The 23,299-nt window shown below is 45.6% G+C and overlaps 1 protein-coding gene across 3 annotated transcripts in view; it reads left to right on the top strand.

Annotated features, from left to right (window-relative positions):
* The window catches only part of daam1a (dishevelled associated activator of morphogenesis 1a), a 112,183-nt gene that overhangs the window by 29,816 nt on the left and 59,068 nt on the right, over nt 1–23,299 (top strand). For all 3 annotated transcript variants that reach the window (XM_055865259.1, XM_055865260.1, XM_055865261.1), the window contains 12 exons: nt 6,215–6,460; nt 8,842–8,931; nt 12,556–12,627; nt 13,573–13,667; nt 14,895–15,228; nt 15,517–15,627; nt 15,724–15,827; nt 15,933–15,999; nt 16,093–16,210; nt 16,828–16,966; nt 17,862–17,920; nt 18,131–18,318. In XM_055865259.1, coding sequence (XP_055721234.1) covers nt 6,278–6,460; nt 8,842–8,931; nt 12,556–12,627; nt 13,573–13,667; nt 14,895–15,228; nt 15,517–15,627; nt 15,724–15,827; nt 15,933–15,999; nt 16,093–16,210; nt 16,828–16,966; nt 17,862–17,920; nt 18,131–18,318 — 1,560 coding nt within the window. In that variant the 5' untranslated portion in view covers nt 6,215–6,277. The remainder of the gene's footprint in view (nt 1–6,214; nt 6,461–8,841; nt 8,932–12,555; nt 12,628–13,572; nt 13,668–14,894; nt 15,229–15,516; nt 15,628–15,723; nt 15,828–15,932; nt 16,000–16,092; nt 16,211–16,827; nt 16,967–17,861; nt 17,921–18,130; nt 18,319–23,299) is intronic.

The raw sequence follows: 23,299 nt of genomic DNA, 5'->3' as shown, positions 1-23,299 counted from the left end.
CCGTCCTGTAGGTTTTCCATCCAACCCTGTTCCTGGAGACCTACCGTCCTGTAGGGTTTCCATCCAACCCTGTTCCTGGAGACCTACCGTCCTGTAGGTTTTCCATCCAACCCTGTTCCTGGAGACCTACCGTCCTGTAGGTTTTCCATCCAACCCTGTTCCTGGAGACCTACCGTCCTGTAGGTTTTCCATCCAACCCTGTTCCTGGAGACCTACCGTCCTGTAGGTTTTCCATCCAACCCTGTTCCTGGAGACCTACCGTCCTGTAGGTTTTCAATCCAACCCTGTTCCTGGAGACCTACCGTCCTGTAGGTTTTCCATCCAACCCTGTTCCTGGAGACCTACCGTCCTGTAGGTTTTCCATCCAAGCCTGTTCCTGGAGACCAACCGTCCTGTAGGTTTTCAATCCAACCCTGTTTCTGGAGAGCTGCCCTCCTGTAGGTTTTACTTTAGTTTAGCCGTGGTATGCTGGCCATATACCACATCCCCTCGGGCCTTATTGCTTGATTATGCGACATAAACTGGATGTGCCTGGTGCAAAGAGTGGTCAATCACGTTTCCATTCTTGTTTGGTCTGTTCTCATTTGTACATCCCTTCTACTGTAACAAAATGGGAAAGTTGTTCTCTAATACAAGATGTCAATGTTGTGGATTGTATGGGTTCTGTGTCTTCCACTACCACAGGATTTAACCTACATAAACACCCACAAGATATAACCTGCCTAAATACCCACTGGATTTAACCTGCCTAAACACCCACTGGATTTAACCTGTCTAAACACCCACAGGATTTAACCTGCCTAAACACCCACAGGATTTAACCTGCCTAAACACCCACAGGATTTAACCTGCCTAAACACCCACTGGATTTAACCTGCCTAAACACCCACAGTATTTAACCTGCCTAAACACCCACAGGATATAGCCTACCGAAACACCCACTGGATTTAACCTGCCTAAACACCCACAGGATTTAACCTGCCTAAACACCCACAGGATATAGCCTGCCTAAACACCCACAGGATTTAACCTGCCTAAACACCCACAGGATTTAACCTGCCTAAACACCCACAGGATTTAGCCTGCCTAAACACCCACAGGATTTAACCTGCCTAAACACCCACTGGATTTAACCTGCCTAAACACCCTCAGGATTTGACCTGCCTAAACACCCACAGGATTTGACCTGCCTAAACACCCACAGGATTTAACCTGCCTAAACACCCTCAGGATTTGACCTGCCTAAACACCCTCAGGATTTGACCTGCCTAAACACCCACAGGATTTAACCTGCCTAAACACCCTCAGGATTTGACCTGCCTAAACACCCACACCCACACATCCTTAGTTCAAGAAAAACTTTTTATAGTAACTGAAGAGGTTGAATTATACTGTTTGCTTAGAGCTTTGTGGAACGTCAGAGTAGTGCTTGCTTGGGTGTTTGGGAAGCTGATCTCTTTCGCTGTGGCCTTGTGTATATGACCTCTCCCAGGAGAAAAACTGACAGCAAGGGAAGACCCTCTCATCTCAGTTTGTGTAAATTATTCACTGAGAGATTTTTGTGCATGAACCCCAAATAAAGTACTGGCCGCTGTCTGACCCTAACCCGACTGGGGGCTCCACCGTCTGCTACCACAGATGGCTGGGTTTCATTTTTCTCTCCTGCGGTTCTTAGATTGGCTTTTGGGCCAACCCTGGTTTGCGTCTGAAATGGGACCCTATTCCCTATATAGTGCACTACTTTTGACAAGGGCCCATGGTATTTGTATTTGATTTGAGACCTGAATGGTATTTATCTTGTGATTTCGGGATTGGATTTGCATCATATTCCCCCCTCAGTTAGTTTGACAATATTATTTTGGGATGATATTCTATCGATACTATGCCTCCAAGTATTGATAAAAATATAATATGTATATTATTATAATTGTAATTTTTTTCCTAGGTAGCGTTAGCTAGGCAGTCAGCTGTACCTGCACCAAAACTCTGGTATTTGTCATCCTATAACTTTTTAAATAGTGAGACAACATGTTTTCAGCACTTTTATTTCCGTGTCTGATCAAAACTAATTTACTTATGGCTCTCTCTTCTCCCTCTGCAGCAGACACATAGTGAGCAAGTATTGAATCACAATACATATTGTATAAGTATTGTGATAATATTGTATCGTGCAGTCCCTGGCAATTTCCAGCCCTAAAACCCAGAAACCTCAAATATTATACTATTAACTTAATATTCATGTAACTTTTCGGTTTAAGCAACAGCAACAAGTGATAATATTTTATTTAGCTTTTCTCCTTTCATTGAGATTCTCTCTTTTTTTCTAAAATCTTTTATCTTTCTCTCTCCTCTCTCTCTCAGCAGAAACAGTGGGAATTGAGTCTCTGGCTCCTGCTTAATGAAAGCTCACAGATATGAGTCACATGATTTACTCTCACAACATCAGAATCGCTCCCTCTTCAAAGACTAACATCCTGCAATTTGTTTTGACTAGCCAAGTCTGGATTATAGAAATCACTTTGCTTCTGCTCAGACTCACCGTCTGGTGGGCCAGAGAGATAGAGAGGAGGATAGAAGCAGCCAGCACACTGTTTGAAGACATTTAACCTTTTATGAGACAGTGTCGTTACCGTATGAGGAAGTCTTTTTCCAGTTAGGTAGTAGGATGCAGGATGACGAGAATGACTAGAAGGGACAGTAGATGAAGGATGTGATGAATAGAAGCCTATACCTACTTATATATAGAATAGTCAAGCCACTAGTTTACTGGTCACTATGATCTATCAGCATGTTTAAAGCCTGTTACCAAAGTAGTAGTTTAAGTGTAAAGCTTACTACCTTGCACAATACAATAACCCCTGAGTGGAAGTGTGTTTTGCAGAAGATATTGCAGGTGCTCACTTCTCAAGGCTCAAGGTGCTCCTCAATTAAACCTGTTTAAAATGCAGATCACATTTACGTGCACCACAGAAAGCTGTGTTTCTGTGTGTGTGTGTGTGTGTGTGTGTGTGTGTGTGTGTGTGTGTGTGTGTGTGTGTGTGTGTGTGTGTGTGTGTGTGTGTGTGTTTCTGTGTGTGTGTGTGTGTGTGTTTCTGTGTGTGTGTGTGTGTGTGTTTCTGTGTGTGTGTGTGTTTCTGTGTGTGTGTGTGTGTGTGTGTGTGTGTGTGTTTCTGTGTGTGTGTGTGTGTGTGTGTGTGTGTGTGTGTGTGTGTGTGTGTGTGTGTGTGTGTGTGTGTGTGTGTGTTTCTGTGTGTGTTTCTGTGTGTGTGTGTGTGTGTGTATTCAGGCAGGGGGAATTACAATATGTTTCATGGTGATCTTAATGTATACAACGTTTCTTTAACACTCCCATAAGGATTATTATGTGCATTTTATTTTATTTTTGCAGAAGTGCCTGCTGTACATTAACATATAAAGACCATTTATAAACTGAGTGGTTCGAGCCTTGAATGCTGATTGGCTTACAGCCATGGTATAACAGACCGTATACCACGGGTATGACAAAACATTTATTTTGACTGATTATGTAGGTAACCAGTTTATAATAGCAATTAGGCACCTCAGGGGTTTGTGGTGTATGGCCAATATACCACGGCTAAGGGCTGTATCCAGGCACTCCACGTTGCGTCGTGTCAAAGAACAGCCCTTAGCCGTGTTAATATTAGCCATATACCACACCCACCTGGGCCTTATTGCTTATGTAACCTCTTCACCACAGTGAGCTGAGAAGCAGACAGTGATTCTACCCAGTCAGTGCAATTATCACCACAGTGCCTGTGTTTGGATGTACAGTGAGCTCCAAAAGTATTGGGACGGAGACACATTTATTGTTGTTTTGACTGTGATTTGAAATGAAACAATGACTATGAGGTTAAAGTGCAGACTGTCAGCTTTAATTTGAGGGTGTTTTCATCCATACCGGGTGAAGAGTTATGAAATTACAGCACTTTTTGTACATAGTCCCCTGATTTTAAGTATTGGTATAAATTCACTTATGTGTATTAAAGTAGTAAAATGTGGTCCCATATTCATAGCACACAATGATTACATCAAGCTTGTAACTCTACAGATTTGTTAGATGCATTTGCTGTTTGTCTTGGTTGTTTCAGATTATTTTGTGCCCAATAGAAATGAATAGTAAATAATGGATTGTGTCATTTTGGAGTCACTTTTATTTGTAAATAAGAATAGAATATGTTTCTAAACATTTCTACATTAATGTGGATGCTACCATGAAAATACGGATAATCCTGAATGAATCTTGAATCATGATGACTGAGACTAGGAACAGGCATAAATATAATTTGGTCCCCTAAAATGGGGGGGACGACGACGACGACACCATGTACAATAAGTGCTGTAATTTCTAAACGGTCCACCCGATATGGATGAAAATACCCCCAAATTAAATCTGACTGTCTGCACTTTAACCCCATAGTCATTGTATCGTTTCAAATCCAAAGTGCTGGACTACAGAGCCAAAACAACAACAATTGTGTCACTGTCCCAATACTTTTGGAGCTCACACTGTAAATCCTGGTCCTGCTCTGTAGGGTCCCAGAGGGTCTATAGGGTCTCTTTTCTTCTCTCTTTTTCGGTCTTTCTTTCTCAATTTTATTCTTTATTTTGTTCTTTTCTGTCTGTCTCTCTCTGTCTGTCTCTCTCTCTCTGTCTGTCTCACTCTCTCTGTCTGTCGCTCTCTCTGTCTGTCTGTCTCTCTCTGTCTGTCTCTCTCTCTGTCTGTCTCTCTCTCTTTCTCTGTCTGTCTCTCTCTTTTTCTCTGTCTGTCTCTCTCTCTCTGTCTGTCTCTCTCTCTTTGTATGTCGCTCTCTCTCTGTCTGTCTGTCTCTCTCTCTCTGTCTGTCTCTGTCTGTCTCTCGCTCTCTGTCTGTGTCTGTCTGTCTGTCTCTCTCTCTCTGTCTGTCTCTCTCTCTCTGTCTGTCGCTCTCTCTGTCTGTCTGTCTCTCTCTGTCTGTCTCTCTCTCTGTCTGTCTCTCTCTCTGTCTGTCTCTCTCTTTTTCTCTGTCTGTCTCTCTCTCTCTGTCTGTCTCTCTCTCTTTGTATGTCGCTCTCTCTCTGTCTGTCTCTCTCTCTCTGTCTGTCTCTGTCTGTCTCTCGCTCTCTGTCTGTGTCTGTCTGTCTGTCTCTCTCTCTGTCTGTCTCTCTCTCTATCTGTCTCTCTCTCTGTCTGTCTCTCTCTCTCTGTCTGTCGCTGTCTGTCTGTCGCTCTCTCTCTCTGTCTGTCGCTCTCTCTCTGTCTGTCTCTCTCTCTCTCTCTGTCTATCTCTCTCTGTCGCTCTCTCTCTGTCTGTCTGTCTCTCTCTGTCTGTCTCTCTCTGTCTGTCTCTCTCTCTCTGTCTGTCTCTCTCTCTGTCTGTCTCTCTCTCTCTGTCTGTCTCTCTTTCTTTCTCTGTCTGTCTCTCTCTCTCTCTCTGTCTCTCTCTCTCTGTCTGTCTCTCTCTCTCTGTCTCTCTCTCTCTCTCTGTCTGTCTCTCTTTCTTTCTCTGTCTGTCTCTCTCTCTCTGTCTCTCTCTCTCTGTCTGTCTCTCTCTCTGTCTGTCTCTCTCTCTCTGTCTGTCTCTCTTTCTTTCTCTGTCTGTCTCTCTCTCGGTTTATGTGTTGGGTGGTTTATGCTACTGCCCCTGGAACCTGGTCAACTGTGCACATCCACATGACCAAATATGGTGATGCTATACTGGATGGGGGTACAGACACCTCTACATGGTCACACATGGTGTGTGTATCTCAGTATCAGAGAATCTTTCACCTTCTAGTCTACAGTGGGGGAGAAAGGAGACAGGAGCCCTGCAATGTGAAGCACATGATGATGAAGGGTTGACTTGTTACTAAACATCAAACCACTTTGCTTTTATCTAGTTATTTGAATCAATCAGACTCTGGCATATTATTTGTAGTGTAGCACTGTGTTTTCTCTATAGAGAAGCCGATAGTCCAGTGATGTCTCTCTCCCGTTGACATGGGACTCTGGTTGTGTAGCTGTACATTTAGGCCTGTGTTTTGGAACTCAGCCACCCACATTTGAGTGACATACACCACGCCCTGGGAATGACATTACCACAACTTTGGAGGGTGATATAGACCACACCCTCATTGTTAGAAGTGACGTACATCACGCCCTTGGGGTGACAAATACCTGGTGAAACCACTCCGACCATGTATTCCACTAACAGTTTCCCCTTGTCTCCTTCTATAGGGAGCCGTTGTGAGAGACGGTAACTTTCCCTAGAAAGTGCCCAGACCCCGCCACTGCCAAGCCATGGCCCCTCGCAAGCGTCCAGGGCGGGGCTTTTCTGATATATTCTGCTGTTTTAAAGGGAGTGATCACCCGGAGATCACCTACCGCCTCCGCCATGACAGTAACTTCACCCTACAGACCATGGCGCCTTCCCTGCCCATGCCGCCTGAGGAGGAGCTGGATGTCATGTTCTCTGAGCTTGTGGTACGTACTGTTCCAGGGCTGGGCTTGGCCCACTGCCATGCTGACATGCTTACTCTTGCTCTCTGTCTCTCTCTCTCTCTCTCTCTCTGTGTCTGTTTTTCTGTTGTCTGTCTCTCTGTCTCTCTCTACTCTGCCTCTCTCCCCCATACAGAGCTGCTGGTTGGTACTTGGTTCAGCTCGACACTATAAATAGATGACTAGTAAAGGCATCTTGCCATAAAAAGAACTGTTGTCCACGATGACTTTTAAACAAAATGATTGCGTTGGACATAAATGTTTTCGTTTGGCTTTAATTTATTACATGATTACAATCGAATCAGAAGCTTTCAGGACTGTGAAGTATTTAACTAGCTTAATCACATGTGAGGGATACATGGACGGCTGCCATGTTGGAAGGCGAAGCGGCCAGGTCTGCACTTGCTTTTCTTCAACTCTGTTTCCAGGGCCTGGCTGTGTTATTGACTCATAAATACTCACTAAGGGAGGGGCTCGTTTTTTATATACTGTATGTCCTCTGATATACTCTATGTTTGCTTGTTTCCAGCAAAGTCAATGTTTCTTGACTGTAATATAAAGGTGCTTTACTAATAGCTTGAGTACACTAAAACACATGTAGACTGCCCTCTGCACAGCAACCATACAGTATTTCAGATAAAGGAACGTTCAGAAAGCTCAGAGGCCCATGGTTTCCAGTTTGTATGGTCATCACAGTGTTAACTAAGGGCCAGTGCTCATGCCTCTATGAAGATAGAGAATGGCTTGTTCCTAGTCCTCATCCTCATAATCCCAACCTCTCTGTGACCAAACCTCTCTGTGATCTTCTGGTTCCTCTCACTAATGATCCATTAAAGGGTTAACTGCAGTGAGTGAGACCATACAGCTCATCTTCATTTAGCTCTGCAGACTCCATTGAGCAGGGGGCCAGTGAGCGTCTGTGCAGGCAGGGGCCACTAGCGCGTGACAGTGCCTGTCCCCTCCCAGCAGCAGCCAGCAGAGCAGCCAGTGGTACGGTTGGGCTCCTCGCCTCGCAGGGCTGCACGCGCTCTGCCGAGTCACTCGTCCCTGGCACTGGCCAAACAGGCCCCATGCAGACAACCCATCTGCAGCCATTGTATCCTGACGGGACCTCTCACAATGGGCCAAAACAGATATGTCAAACAGTGTCAGCCTAAACCCTAGTCCGGTAAACAGCCTGGCTCAATGCCTCAGGACAAGGGAAATATGGCTTGGGCCATGTTCAGTGGGCACGAAACGGAGGAGTTGTTGCCAACCATCTTCGAAAGAAGAAGAGGAATACAGGATGCATAGTGAGACCTGTGTTTGTTCTTCTCTTCAAGGTAATATAAATAACTTCAAAGGTTGGCAGCTAAACGATGGAGGAAACGCTGTAGTTATCTCTATTATTTCAGTCCTCCATTTTGTCCCTCCGTCCCTCCGTCCGGTGATGCACCAGCCAGTTGTGTCTCTGACTTGGGGTTCCATAGGGCTTGTCTGGATAAGATCAGGCCTGTAGCTTGGCAGACCTGGAGAAGAGATGTGGCATCTGGCAGTGACGTTTTCTCTCTGGTATGCCTGTTGTTCACACTGGACTATCTGCTCTGCTAGAGCTACTCTGTTTAGATGGGTTTTATGTTAGCCACATTTCATGATGTCTGTTGGTCAAAACAGTTTTGCATGTATTTTTTTTCCTCCTCCTCCAGTCATCACAGTGCTGTTATGGAGATAGATACTTGACCTGGCTGTGCATAATAACTTGCACCCAAACATATCGTTTGAGAATGATCCAGTCCAGCCAGGAATGCTGATGCATTATGGTTGTTGTCATTGAAATAGGGTGTTATCGGGTCACTCTTAATCTAAGAATTGATATCCCACTTGGCAGCCGTTCTGTCCGGAATCTGTCCAATGGAATTCTATGGGATGTCAATATTAATCTGATATTGCAGGGACAATGCATGTTTGGATGTAAGTGGTCATGATTGGGAACAGACCTACAGAGAGCAGATATGGGATCAATCACACTGCAGACTGGTTTAGATGCAGGGAACAGCAGACACACCCACATGGAGCATTTGTGTTCTTAATGTATCTTTGTATTATCAGCACATCTTCTCATACCTTTAGCTTGATCAATCCGCTTCCTGTCTTACTCACAAAACCAGTTTGAAGTCAGAAAGCGAAAACAAAACCTTGTGAGAAATCACAAAGCCAGGATCACTCAGGAACACTGGATCAGCTTAAAATTAGCATAATACGAGTTTTTCATGGTACAGGGAAGATTAGATAGTCCCTCTTTCCACAAGTTCATGAAAGTGTGTTAGACATGGAGGTGCCTAATATCCCACTAACACAGTACTCTATTCCTCTCTCTCTGTCTGCAGGAGGAGCTGGACCTGTCAGGGAAACACAGGGAAGTCATGTTCGCCCTGCCAGCTGAAAAGAAATGGCAGATGTACTGCAGCAAGAAGAAGGTAAGTTTAAGGCCACTTGACTAGTAGTTAGTATGCATGTAACCTCCATGTGTTGTTTTGTTTCTGTCTGTACTGTGTTTGCTTGAGATAGAGAGAGAGTGTGTGTGTGTGTGTGTGTGTGTGTGTGTGTGTGTGTGTGTGTGTGTGTGTGTGTGTGTGTGTGTGTGTGTGTGTGTGTGTGTGTGTGTGTGTGTGTGTGTGTGTGTGTGTGTGTGTGTGTGTGTGTGTGTGTGTGTGTGCACATCTCTCTCTGTGTGCATTAGCTACAGGATCTAGAGGGAATGTCTGCTGAGCTCTGCTAGTGTTTGGAAAATATTTTCATTGTGATTTAAACAAATGAGCTGGTTTTGCAGCTGGACTGCGAGAGAGTGGGAGAAGAGAGAGGGAGAGGGAGGGAGAAAGTGGGGGGAGGGAGGGAGGGGAAGAGAGAAAGGGGAGGGGAGGGAGGGAGAGGGGGAGAGAGAGTGGGTGGAAGAGGGAGGGAGAGGGGGATGGAAAGATGGAAAGAGAGAGCAGTGTGATAGAGAGATGGTGAGAGAGAGGGTGAGTGAGTGGTCAGGCAGCGAGAGAGAGCAGATCTACTGTATCCTCTCAGTCTCGGTGAAAGAGCTCTTTTATCATTGCTGCCAGACAAAACATGGGGCCAACACAGCCCCAGTCCCCCTCCATTCCCCACCTCTGTGCCCTAACCCCAATTCAGCCTAGTCAACACATCAAAGCCCTCCGCTGGTGTTGCAGCGCTCTAACAGGAACTTAACCCCAGCATTGGGGAGTTGTGCTGTTCCCTTTTAATGGATTGGATACATTTCCTGGAAGGACGTTCTCATCTGTCATGACCGACTGTAGCTCATAAATCTCACAAGTGAATATATGAATATAGAAGACTGGCCGTATTAAAGTACATACATACTGAGGTCATGCCTCCAACACACAGACCTAACCTAAACGATAAAGTTTTATCCAGTGAGGTATTTCATGGGATTGACTTCATAAAGGATAGGGTTTGGCTGAATGTGAGGTCCCCCCTGGTCTGTAAAAGCTCTGTAATTGGTGGGTTTCTGTTGTCTGGCATGTCCTGCCCTGTAAGACCACGTTGAGAGAGAGCGAGAGAGTACTGCAGTGCTGCCATAGAAACGCCAGTGCAGCTGCTGTTTGTTCGAGCAGTAGGCAGCTGTCTTTCCATGTTGTGTGCTGAGTGGCGTTGCCAGTAGCCAATAGCAGGTGTTGGGCTCTCCGAGCCAAGGTAGCACTTATTCACTTCCTGTCATATTACATAACATTTCATGTCCAGCGTACACTCTAGTAAGGGAACTTACTGGGGTCAACATCTTGTTTCAGTAACATCACGGTTCTCACCTAGACTGATATCCAAACTGCTCTGTTTCACTATTGCTGATCGGTGAAGTGACACAATAGTGAAATCAAGCAATATTCAGTTTGGATTGTAGACTATCAATCAATCAATCAATCAATCAATCAATCAAGTTTATTTTATATAGCCCTTCGTACATCAGCTAATATCTTGAAGTGCTGTACAGAAACCTAGCCTAAAACCCCAAACAGCAAGCAATGCAGGTGTAGAAGCACAGTGGCTAGGAAAAACTCCCTAGAAAGGCCAAAACCTAGGAAGAAACCTAGAGAGGAACCAGGCTATGAGGGGTGGCCAGTCCTCTTCTGGCTGTGCCGGGTGGAGATTATAACAGAACATGGCCAAGATGTTCAAAATGTTCATAAATGACAAGCATGGTCAAATAATAATCAGGAATAAATGTCAGTTGGCTTTTCATAGCCGATAATTAAGAGTTGAAAACAGCAGGTCTGGGACAGGTAGGGGTTCCATAACCGCGGGCAGAACAGTTGAAACTGGGACAGCAGCAAGGCCAGGTGGACTGGGGACAGCAAGGAGTCATCATGCCCAGTAGTCCTGAAGTATGGTCCTGACGTATGGGAATAGATCTCACCCCCACTTTACCTGAATCTACCAGCCCCAACTGGTGGTCAATGTGTTTTTCTTTAGCGTTCTCTGTGATGTCTTACTGACCTACAAAGAGAGCCCCAGCTTTACCAGTCTTCCAGTAAGTACTGGAGATATAGCAGCATAGCGGTCACTACTACTGACCTCATTCCAGCTGACCCACTCCTTCTCTTGGACAACTCATGAGCATTGTTTGGCCTCTGTCTGTGAGTATATCCCTGGCTTGTATCTATGGTCCTGCACTGGACTTTCTGTGGTTCATGATGGATGCTAATCAATGTACGCCTTGCTACCACACAGCTGTGACCTTCATGGTGTCCAACTGGACCCTCACACATCAGGGAATTGGTGATTGGAGCATAGTGATTGCTTTAAGGCCCTCTCTTTCCTTTAAGGGATATTAGTTTTGAATGAAGATCTACTCAACCATTTAATAAATCCAGCTGCCTGAAATATAGCCTGGTTCCATCCTTATAATCTCATTGATCATGTGATGAGGATGGATGGGAGTCTGAGTTACTATCCCCTCATCAGGGTGAGATAGATCCAGCTCCTTTGTTTTCACAGAGGATGTGTCTGCTTTATGGACCCCTTTAATGGGATATTGTGTTGACATTTACTAAGCCTGTGAGAAAAGCCACACTGTGGAGAGATAGATCAGCTGGGTAGTTAAATGAAGAGGCCTCAGATCAAGTACCTAACCACACCTGTGGGGGCTTCAATTACAAGGGGACTGCACAATAATGGATCTAGAAAACTGAATTCAGCTGCCTTCAGCTGTCTGAGTTCAGCTGCCTGAAATATAGCCTGTTTCCATCCTTATAATCTCATTGCTCATGTGATGAGGATGGATGGGAGTCTGAGTTACTATCCCCTCATCAGGAAGAAAGAAATTGCATCTGGAAGAGTTTTCTCTTTTGAAATGATTGTGGAAGAATGTTTGAGAACATGTGGAAGGAAGGCTGGTCTCAATAGATGTCTTGTCCTGGTCATTGTAGTGAATGTACGATGGCATCGTTTCAGAACATCAACCTTTATAGAAAGCAAATGCTACCATCTGTTGAGAACCCATAACTAAGGAGGGAGAAGGCATGTACTGGACATCACTCTAGACTGTTCATGCTCAGCCAAAAACCTCAGACAAAATGGACCACTTGAGCCTAATTCCTCTCCAGCAATACATAGGGGATTTATGAGAATCTCTGAGCTGAGCTAAGGCTACACAGAAACCTTATACAGTATATGTGAGCCAGAGAGCCAGGTGAGAGCCTGAGAGTACATATATGGTATGGTTGTGGTCTCAAAGGGAGACTGGGCTGGAAATGACTAAGGTCAGTCCAGTTCACACACTTCCATTGTCACTGGAAGGAGTTCCGCAGCAATTACACACTAGTGGGTTGGGTTATATGGGGGTTATTAGGCCTTGAATGACTGCTCTGTTCTCAGGATTTGTGCTGTACTGTTCAATACATGGTTTGGATGTCAGGATAATATGATGATATGATGGTCAAGGGAAATGTAGGAGTTCATGTGGTGGTGGAGGAAGGTGTGTGTGTGTGTGTGTGTGTGTGTGTGTGTGTGTGTGTGTGTGTGTGTGTGTGCGTGAACGTGTTTGTGTTGTATCTAACCCTTTGACTGTCTGTTTTCAGGAGGGAGAAGAGAGCAAGGGTGCGACTAGCTGGCCAGAGTTCTACATCGACCAATTGAATTCCATGGCTGCTGTAAGTGTCCTTCTCTCCTCATCAAATACCCAATATGTACTTGACAATCAAAGCTAACCATGCAGATGCAAAACAATAACGCACAACAACCAGCCAACCATGAAGACATGCTGTAGTCATGTGATTTTGGTGTTCCACTAGCCGCTACGGGTATCTCTCTAAAAGCTTATGGTCTGATGCTAAATCTTTGGGAAATTAGAGTAAATTAGGGGGGTAATATCAATTAGTTTTATAGGTTTGCCTGGAGGGGGATCTCTGTGTGTGTCTTTTTTTAACGCTAGATATGTCTCACATCTGTAAACAACTATGAAAACCCTCACAGTGTATATAAGTCAACGATACCTTTATTTAGTATTACCTTTATTTAACCTTGTAAGGTATTGATAATGATGACCTGAGAAGGCTTGTCCACCTGAACATGCACTATTTGACAAGCTGGTGAAGTTCATCTATGTTTCCTCAATGGGTTCTCATACCTTGGAGGTGTGGTGTTAAATCTCCACACACTTCCTCTGGAGCTGGGGCAGTAGCCCTGGAAGGGGGAACCCTGTGGGCTAATTGATTATATTTTCCCAGGGCAGTAGAATAGCACTAGGGCTGGCAGGTGAGAGGTTCTAGTTGGATCCCTAACCTCTAACTGTTACCACAGCGTGTAGCCTGCTCCAGACCCTGTAGAGGAAATTAACTCCAGTCATGTATCCATGAAGGAACTACCGGTGGGATAATGGGATAAGAGCTGCCTGCTGTTGGTCTACAGCCAGGGATACTAGCTTACTGAGCAGGTTCCTTCCCAGCACCGTGAATCATAGGTCAAAGTTAATCCGGCCTGGGAACAAAGAGAGAACCGTAATGGTCCTAGAACAGAGCCTTGCAGGACATCCTTTGAGTTTGATAAGTGAGTACATTGTCATTGAGTCTTCTCGTCTAACAAGTTTTCATCAACAGAGGAAGACTCTTATTGCGCTGGAAAAGGAGGATGAGGAAGAGAGGAACAAGACCATAGAGAGCTTGAAGACCGCTCTAAGGACTCAACCAATGAGGTATACCAGTTACACTGACACACTCATGCTCCTTTTCATGCATACTTGTTCTCATATGCATGCATTCAGTTATGATTTGCGCTATGTACACTATGTGTTTGTGAAACCAAAGGCAGAATACTAAAGAATTGCAGTGCGAAGTTACTGCACTGGATAGCCTTGCTTGTGAGATGGACCTATTGTAATAATATCCATGTAGATCACATGATATAGAGTTTCCTTTTCTTTTTTGAGTCATTAATTATGATAAACTCATATTCTATTTTCTATAAGTCATAATAGAGGATGACAAATCAAATGTTATTTGTCACATGCTTCGTAAACAACAGGTGTAGACTAACAGTGAAATGCGTACTTACGGGCCCTTCCCAACAATGCAGAGAGTGCCTTAGTGAGTCTGCTATTTGCACAAAGGAGGATAGCTTAATTCACTGTGCTCAGAGTCTCCCAGAGTCCAATTATTGTCATTAGAGTGATATAATATGATTCATCAGTAGGCTAGACTTTGTGTTGAGAGCCATTCAACAGCCCCAGCTCATCTGCTGTCACTTCCCTCTCCAGTCCAAACACCACTGCATTAATATGATATTACAGCCCTGTAGCCCACACTTAGTAGACTAGCCCGACACACGTGGCGTAATACATCTTCTTCTTAAGGTCCTCCAGAGGTTAGGTCAACACTGCCCTTCTCACCTTTGACCTTTAACCCGTAGTAGTCTATCACCAATGAGCTTTATCTGTCTTCCTCCATCCTGTGTTATTGTGCTAAATGGTGCTTGACTGCTGGCTAAAGATGTTTATTTTGCCACTGTTCAATTCTACTGGCTTATATTGAACACGCATACGAACAGATGCACACACACACACCCATACACCTGTCAAGCCCCCCCTCCCAGCAGTTTCACTAATGTATATAGCTTGTTTGATATTGCCATCTCCCTCATTTTCTAATAAAACCCAGTCAACTATGAAATTAGTTTCTCGTCAAAGTAAAAGAGGAGAGTAGTAGGCACTGATTGTGTATTGTTCAGGAACAGAATGGGATTTATAGTAAACGTTATCTGTTTCTGGGTGCATTCAAAATTGCACCGTATTCTCTACGTAGTGCACTACATTTGACCAGGGCCTATACGGCTCTGGTCAAAAATAGTATACTACATAGGAAATAGGGTGCCATTTCGATGCCGCCTCTGTCTCTGACCTTTTTAACCTCCTCTTCCTTTAAAGGTTTGTGACGCGGTTCATCGACCTGGACGGCCTAACATGCATCCTGAACTTCCTGAAGAGCATGGACTACGACACCACCGAGTCCCAGATCCACACGTCGCTGATCGGCTGCATCAAGGCCCTGATGAACAACTCCCAGGGGCGCTCCCACGTGCTCTCCCACACAGAGAGCATCAACATCATCGCCCAGAGCCTGGCCACTGAGAACGTCAAGACCAAGGTGGCGGTGCTGGAGATCATGGGCGCTGTGTGTCTGGTGCCAGGAGGCCACAGGAAGATCCTGGAGGCCATGCTGCACTACCAGAAGTTTGCCTGCGAGAGGACTCGCTTCCAGGTGGAGGGACAGACTCCTATACCACATAGACACCACTGTAGCCAAGCGTTCACTTGGGATTTTCACACTGTAATGTGTTACCCCAAGGCTTTCCTTAACCCTGTGTTAAGACTGACCCAGAGTTGTGTTTCATGGTCTCAATCACTCAACATATTGAACTTTCAGGCGTTACTCTAAATAGTTTTGTGTTTACGACCACAGCAAAGTTTTTCTCATGTCCATACACCAAGAGTAACAATGTCTTTACTGATGCTTATTCCTTCTTTCTGTCCTTTTCTCCTGTCTTAGACTCTGCTGAATGACCTGGACAGGAGTACGGGGCGCTACAGGGACGAGGTCAACCTGAAAACAGCCATCATGTCCTTCATCAATGCAGTGCTCAGTCAGGGAGCAGGGGAGGTGAGTGCTCCTTTTCCTCTCTAAGTCTTTTACCCTCTTATAGTCGTGTTGGTTGTCTTCAGAGAGTCTAACTGCTATGTGTACTGTACTCCGCAGTCAAGCTTTGAGTTCAGAATTCACCTGAGGTACGAGTTCCTTATGTTGGGCATCCAGCCAGTCATCGATAAACTGAGGTCCCACGACAACTCAACGTTAGACAGGTGAGTGAAGTCAAGACTGGTATACTACATTTCAGCTCTAGACCACACTGTCATACCCAACTGCAGTAGATTGTGTCTGATCATGAGGTGTTTGTTGTCTTCTAGGCATTTGGACTTCTTTGAGATGCTGAGAAACGAGGATGAACTGTCGTTGGCAAAACGCTTTGACACTGTGAGTAACGATTGACCTGTACAGTACATGTAGTTTACAATGGTCACTTCTCTGTTCACTAGTTCTAATATCACATTGTTGTTGTTGTTGCAGGTGCACATTGACACAAAAAGTGCCACGCAAGTGTTTGAACTCATAAAGAAGAAGATGAGCCACACAGATGCACACCCGCACTTTATATCTGTCTTACAGCACTGTCTCCTTATGCCTTGTAAGTGCTGCCTGCCTGCCGTTCGCCTTTTCTCTAAAGTTGTTTGAGTTCACCAAGAGTCTACAGGCCTCTCCTCATTTTAAAATATTTGAGAACTGGACTGTTTTTTTTCTCCTAGGCATCCGAAGTGGTAATAAATCTGTGTTTTTAGTGCCTTTTTAGGACGGCAGTTAAAATGATGTCCTCTCTAGGTAGTTCTAAATATCTGGAAATGATTGTTGGAATTCCGCCCATGTGAGGTATTTCTATCTAGAAGGTGTTCTATCTGTCGATAAGAACTTTCTACATTATAGCGGTAATGTTGTTCCTCCACATTGCATTAGCTGTGGGTATGTTGGCCTGAGGGAGCTGACTTCAGACTGATCTCTCCACTTAGACTATCCCCTAATGTGTTGCTATGTGTATGGTACTGTTTCCCGGACATGGATTTAGCCTAGTACTGGACTAAGAAGCACTCTCAATGGACAATCTCCATTGAACATGCTTTTTACTCCAGGACTAGACTTAGTTTGTGTTCAGGAACCCGGCCCTAGATGTTCATTGTTGCATATGCATTGGCTGGTGCAATCAAATTTCCATTTTGTGTATTAATAAAGTGCTCTCCTCTTTTCTCTCAGACAAGCGTAGTGGGAACACGGTGCAGTACTGGCTCCTCCTGGACCGCATCGTCCAGCAGATCGTCCTTCAGAACGACAAAGGTCACGACCCTGACGTCACCCCGCTGGAGAACTTCAACGTGAAGAACGTGGTGCGAATGTGAGTGAGAGGAGAGGAACGAGAGGGGGATAAATGTTTTGACATGTCTGAGTCAGTTTGACGTCCTCCCCAGCTCGCACGGCAGAGCACCGACTGTCATCATCGTAAATCTCCATGTGTTATTTAACATGCTTCGTTCTAGAAATGGCTTTAAACCCAAATATGGGGATCAAGACAAAAATCTGTACTGTATATTTACTCATGAGTTCATCTTATCCTAGGCTTAATACAGTGGCCATAATCATAATCAATCTTGATCAAGGTACTGTACATCACAAATGCTAAATGTTAATCAACATTTCTATGTATCTATATTTCCCATGATCTCCTTCATTTTACAATCCTTTTCAATACTATCTGCTGGTCTAGCATGAATACCCTGATCCCTTAATACTTGCCACAAATCAGCAAGTCATTTTGTGGATTTTACAGGGATTTTCACAATTTGTTTTTGGAAATATAATCCCGAACTCATAATCCATAATGAAAGTGCTTTGAATTGTTTTTTGGATTATGAAGTCAGTGAGATGTACATTTCCAAACACACATAGACAGAAACATCAGTCAACCCCCCGCAGCTGCTTCTTGCAAATCTCAATCAGACTCTGGGTATAAAGTCTGACTGTCTCTGGGTATAAAGTCTGACTGTCTCTGGGTATAAAGTCTGACTGTCTCTGGGTATAAAGTCAGACTGTCTCTGGGTAGGTTTAGAAGAAGCTTTCAGGTTCCCTGTTGTTAACTCTGATCACCAATGACTTGTCTAATGAATCTGTTTTTATAACTGAGCCTATGCCTAACCTCAGTGGGATGTAATGCCTAGTGGGATTGTGCAGTGGTGTTGTGATGTCTTAATACCTCAGATACCGAGCCTAACCTCCTGTATTGTACTGCTCAGGCTGGTCAACGAGAATGAAGTCAAACAGTGGAAAGAACAGGCGGAGAAAATGAGAAAAGGTACGAACACTAATGATCTCTGGTTTCTATTAGCGATGGAACTATCTGAAGGCAGAACCTTCTGCACTGTGTATCATCATACTGCTGACTGATCTGGTCTGATCTGATCTGGTCTGATCTGATCTGATCTGGTCTGATCTGATCTGGTATGGTCTGGTATGATCTGGTTTGATCTGATCTGGTTTGATCTCGTCTGATCTGGTTTCTCAGAGCACCATGAGCTGCAACAGAAGTTTGACAAGAAGGAACGCGAGTGTGACGCCAAGACCCAGGAGAAGGAGGACATGATGCAGACGCTGAATAAGATGAAGGAGAAGCTGGAGAAAGAGTCCAGCGAGCACAAACAGGTCAAGCAGCAAGTGGCCGACCTCTCCGCCCAGCTGCATGACCTCAGCACTGTACGTTTGTTTGTTTGCTTGTTTAGCTCACAATAGGGCTAATCTTCCAAGATTCCATGGAAAATTCAATAGCATTAGAAATTGCATTGTAATTTTACATTACACAATCACATCTTTACATCCTCCTTCTCCCTTTAGCTTTTCCAATCAGGAATAAATGCACAATGTTATGGTTATGGCACAGTTGAACGTCAAACATGGCCTCTGTCCTCGTAGTCTGTTCCCAGATCTGTTTATACTATCTTGCGAACTCCTATTGACATTGTCATGCTAAACAACAACCATAGGAGTTGGCTATACAGCACAACAGATTTGGGACCAGGCTAATGTCTTCCTTCGGATTTATTTGACAATTTAAAAACTCAAATACAACCACAAATGTGGATACAATAAGTAACATCCGGTCTGGGGCGAGCGGTCGCATTTGCATTCGCTCTGCAGGTAGTATAACTTTTATAACTTTTATAACTTTTCATTACATCTCATTATAGTACAACGATTTAATTTGTCCAACCTTAGCAGTTTCTTCTTAACTAGCTACATAGCCGTCTGTGTATCAAAGATAACTGCGTAATTATCGTATTTCGTCGTCTCGTTGTCCACTGCTATCTGCCCAGCAGCTAGCAAACGTCCACCGTCTACCGAATAGTAGTATAACTTTTCATTACATTTCATTATAGTACAACGGTCTGATTTTCATTTTCATTACAGTACAACGGTTTGATTTGTTTGATCTTAGCTAGCCACATAGCCGTCTTTTATCAAACATAATTGCGTCGTTATTGAGGTTCGCTAGCGAGCTATTTTCGTTCGAAATTAACGCAACGTAGCCAACACTGCTAGCTAGCCAGCTTGCCACCGAAGAGCATTGTAGAAACGATTACAATACAACGGAACGACTTGTTTTGTGTAGTGTTAGCTAGCTACATAGTTTTCTTTGCTAGCTTTGTATCTAAGATAATTGTGTAACTTTGAGTAATTATCGGTTAGCTAGCCAGCTAGTTTCGCCTGCCGCGCTGCCGTCCTCCTACCTAGCCAACACTGCTAGCTAACACTGCTAGCTAGCCAACTTCTACCGAATAGCAGCACTGTAGAAACTTACATTACAACGGAACGACTTGATTAGCGTAGTGTTAGCTAGTTGTCTTTGCTGTCCTTGTATCCATGATAATTGTGTAGTTTAGAGAAACTTAGAGAAACTGTCGAGGTCACCTAGCCAGCTTCACTTTCAACAACGCAGCTACTGCTAGCCAGGCTACTTCACCAGCCAGCAGTACTATATCATTTTAGTCAATAAGATTTTTAATTTTATTGATTTTTTGCTACGTAAGCTTAACTTTCTGAACATTCGAGACGTGTAGCCCACTTGTCATTCTAATCTCCTTTGCTTTAGCGTAGCCTCTTCTGTAGCCTGTCAAATATGTGTCTGTCTATCCCTGTTCTCTCCTCTCTGCACAGACCATACAAACGCCTCACACCGCGTGGCCGCGCCCACCCTAACCTGGTGGTCCCAGCCCGCACGACCCACGTGGAGTTCCAGGTCTCCGGTAGCCTCTGGAACTGCCGATCCGCGGCCAACAAGGCAGAGCTCATCTCAGCCTATGCGTCCCTCCAGTCCCTCGACTTCTTGGCACTGACGGAAACATGGCTCACCACAGATAACACTGCTACTCCTACTGCTCTCTCTTCGTCTGCCCACGTGTTCTCGCACACCCCGAGAGCTTCTGGTCAGCGGGGTGGTGGCACCGGGATCCTCATCTCTCCCAAGTGGTCATTCTCTCTTTCTCCCCTTACCCATCTGTCTATAGCCTCCTTTGAATTCCATGCTGTCACAGTTACCAGCCCTTTCAAGCTTAACATCCTTATCATTTATCGCCCTCCAGGTTCCCTTGGAGAGTTCATCAATGAGCTTGATGCCTTGATAAGCTCCTTTCCTGAGGACGGCTCACCTCTCACAGTTCTGGGTGACTTTAACCTCCCCATGTCTACCTTTGACTCATTCCTCTCCGCCTCCTTCTTTCCACTCCTCTCCTCTTTTGACCTCACCCTCTCACCTTCCCCCCCTACTCACAAGGCAGGCAATACGCTTGACCTCATCTTTACTAGATGCTGTTCTTCCACTAACCTCATTGCAACTCCCCTCCAAGTCTCCGACCACTACCTTGTATCCTTTTCCCTCTCGCTCTCATCCAACACTTCCCACACTGCCCCTACTCGGATGGTATCGCGCCGTCCCAACCTTCGCTCTCTCTCCCCCGCTACTCTCTCCTCTTCCATCCTATCATCTCTTCCCTCTGCCCAAACCTTCTCCAACCTATCTCCTGATTCTGCCTCCTCAACCCTCCTCTCCTCCCTTTCTGCATCCTTTGACTCTCTATGTCCCCTATCCTCCAGGCCGGCTCGGTCCTCCCCTCCCGCTCCGTGGCTCGACGACTCATTGCGAGCTCACAGAACAGGGCTCCGGGCAGCCGAGCGGAAATGGAGGAAAACTCGCCTCCCTGCGGACCTGGCATCCTTTCACTCCCTCCTCTCTACATTTTCCTCTTCTGTCTCTGCTGCTAAAGCCACTTTCTACCACTCTAAATTCCAAGCATCTGCCTCTAACCCTAGGAAGCTCTTTGCCACCTTCTCCTCCCTCCTGAATCCTCCTCCCCCTCCCCCCCCCCTCCTCCCTCTCTGCAGACGACTTCGTCAACCATTTTGAAAAGAAGGTCGACGACATCCGATCCTCGTTTGCTAAGTCAAACGACACCGCTGGTTCTGCTCACACTGCCCTACCCTGTGCTTTGACCTCTTTCTCTCCTCTCTCTCCAGATGAAATCTCGCGTCTTGTGACGGCCGGCCGCCCAACAACCTGCCCGCTTGACCCTATCCCCTCCTCTCTTCTCCAGACCATTTCCGGAGACCTTCTCCCTTACCTCACCTCGCTCATCAACTCATCCCTGACCGCTGGCTACGTCCCTTCCGTCTTCAAGAGAGCGAGAGTTGCACCCCTTCTGAAAAAACCTACACTCGATCCCTCCGATGTCAACAACTACAGACCAGTATCCCTTCTTTCTTTTCTCTCCAAAACTCTTGAACGTGCCGTCCTTGGCCAGCTCTCCTGCTATCTCTCTCAGAATGACCTTCTTGATCCAAATCAGTCAGGTTTCAAGACTAGTCACTCAACTGAGACTGCTCTTCTCTGTATCACGGAGGCGCTCCGCACTGCTAAAGCTAACTCTCTTTCCTCTGCTCTCATCCTTCTAGACCTATCGGCTGCCTTCGATACTGTGAACCATCAGATCCTCCTCTCCACCCTCTCCGAGTTGGGCATCTCCGGCGCGGCCCACGCTTGGATTGCGTCCTACCTGACAGGTCGCTCCTACCAGGTGGCGTGGCGAGAATCTGTCTCCTCACCACGCGCTCTCACCACTGGTGTCCCCCAGGGCTCTGTTCTAGGCCCTCTCCTATTCTCGCTATACACCAAGTCACTTGGCTCTGTCATAACCTCACATGGTCTCTCCTATCATTGCTATGCAGACGACACACAACTAATCTTCTCCTTTCCCCCTTCTGATGACCAGGTGGCGAATCGCATCTCTGCATGTCTGGCAGACATATCAGTGTGGATGACGGATCACCACCTCAAGCTGAACCTCGGCAAGACGGAGCTGCTCTTCCTCCCGGGGAAGGACTGCCCGTTCCATGATCTCGCCATCACGGTTGACAACTCCATTGTGTCCTCCTCCCAGAGCGCTAAGAACCTTGGCGTGATCCTGGACAACACCCTGTCGTTCTCAACTAACATCAAGGCGGTGGCCCGTTCCTGTAGGTTCATGCTCTACAACATCCGCAGAGTACGACCCTGCCTCACACAGGAAGCGGCGCAGGTCCTAATCCAGGCACTTGTCATCTCCCGTCTGGATTACTGCAACTCGCTGTTGGCTGGGCTCCCTGCCTGTGCCATCAAACCCCTACAACTCATCCAGAACGCCGCAGCCCGTCTGGTGTTCAACCTTCCCAAGTTCTCTCACGTCACCCCGCTCCTCCGCTCTCTCCACTGGCTTCCAGTTGAAGCTCGCATCCGCTACAAGACCATGGTGCTTGCCTACGGAGCTGTGAGGGGAACGGCACCTCAGTACCTTCAGGCTCTGATCAGGCCCTACACCCAAACAAGGGCACTGCGTTCATCCACCTCTGGCCTGCTCGCCTCCCTACCACTGAGGAAGTACAGTTCCCGCTCAGCCCAGTCAAAACTGTTCGCTGCTCTGGCACCCCAATGGTGGAACAAACTCCCTCACGACGCCAGGACAGCGGAGTCAATCACCACCTTCCGGAGACACCTGAAACCCCACCTCTTCAAGGAATACCTAGGATAGGATAAAGCAATCCTTCTGCCCCCCCTCCCCCTTAAAAGATTTAGATGCACTATTGTAAAGTGGCTGTTCCACTGGATGTCATTAGGTGAATGCACCAATTTGTAAGTCGCTCTGGATAAGAGCGTCTGCTAAATGACTTAAATGTAAATGTAAATGTACAATGCAACGAAAACCTTTGAGGAGAAAACGTTAAAAACATATTTGTATTGTGGTTCTCTTCAAACATCAAACAAACACATTCACAGCTAAAAGCTGAATTGATGTAAACAACACATGGCCTAAATAATTCAACTGTGCAAAGACCAAAATAATAACACATTTTGAATAGTCCTCCAGATGACTGCAGTGGTTGCTGTCCTTGGTAAATAGCTTGCAAAACTAGCTAGCCAGCGTCCTTCACTGTCCAAACCGCATGGTTTTCCCCTTAGCTCAGTTCAGTTTGGGAGCGGATACACAGGATGTTTGGTTAGAGCACAGTTAGACATGAACATCCACACAACAACATTGCCTTGTGATGTTCTTCCAAGTCAATATATGTTGATTGGAACTATTGTAGTTAGAACAGAGAGTTTCTAGGATTTCTTTAATGGAACATAGAAAATATTGTAGTACATCCAGTG

Source organism: Salvelinus fontinalis, chromosome 16 (assembly GCF_029448725.1).
Source record: "Salvelinus fontinalis isolate EN_2023a chromosome 16, ASM2944872v1, whole genome shotgun sequence".
Lineage (NCBI taxonomy): Eukaryota > Metazoa > Chordata > Actinopteri > Salmoniformes > Salmonidae > Salvelinus > Salvelinus fontinalis.
Note: the sequence above shows the minus strand (reverse complement) of the source record. Positions and strands in the feature narration are given on the sequence as shown.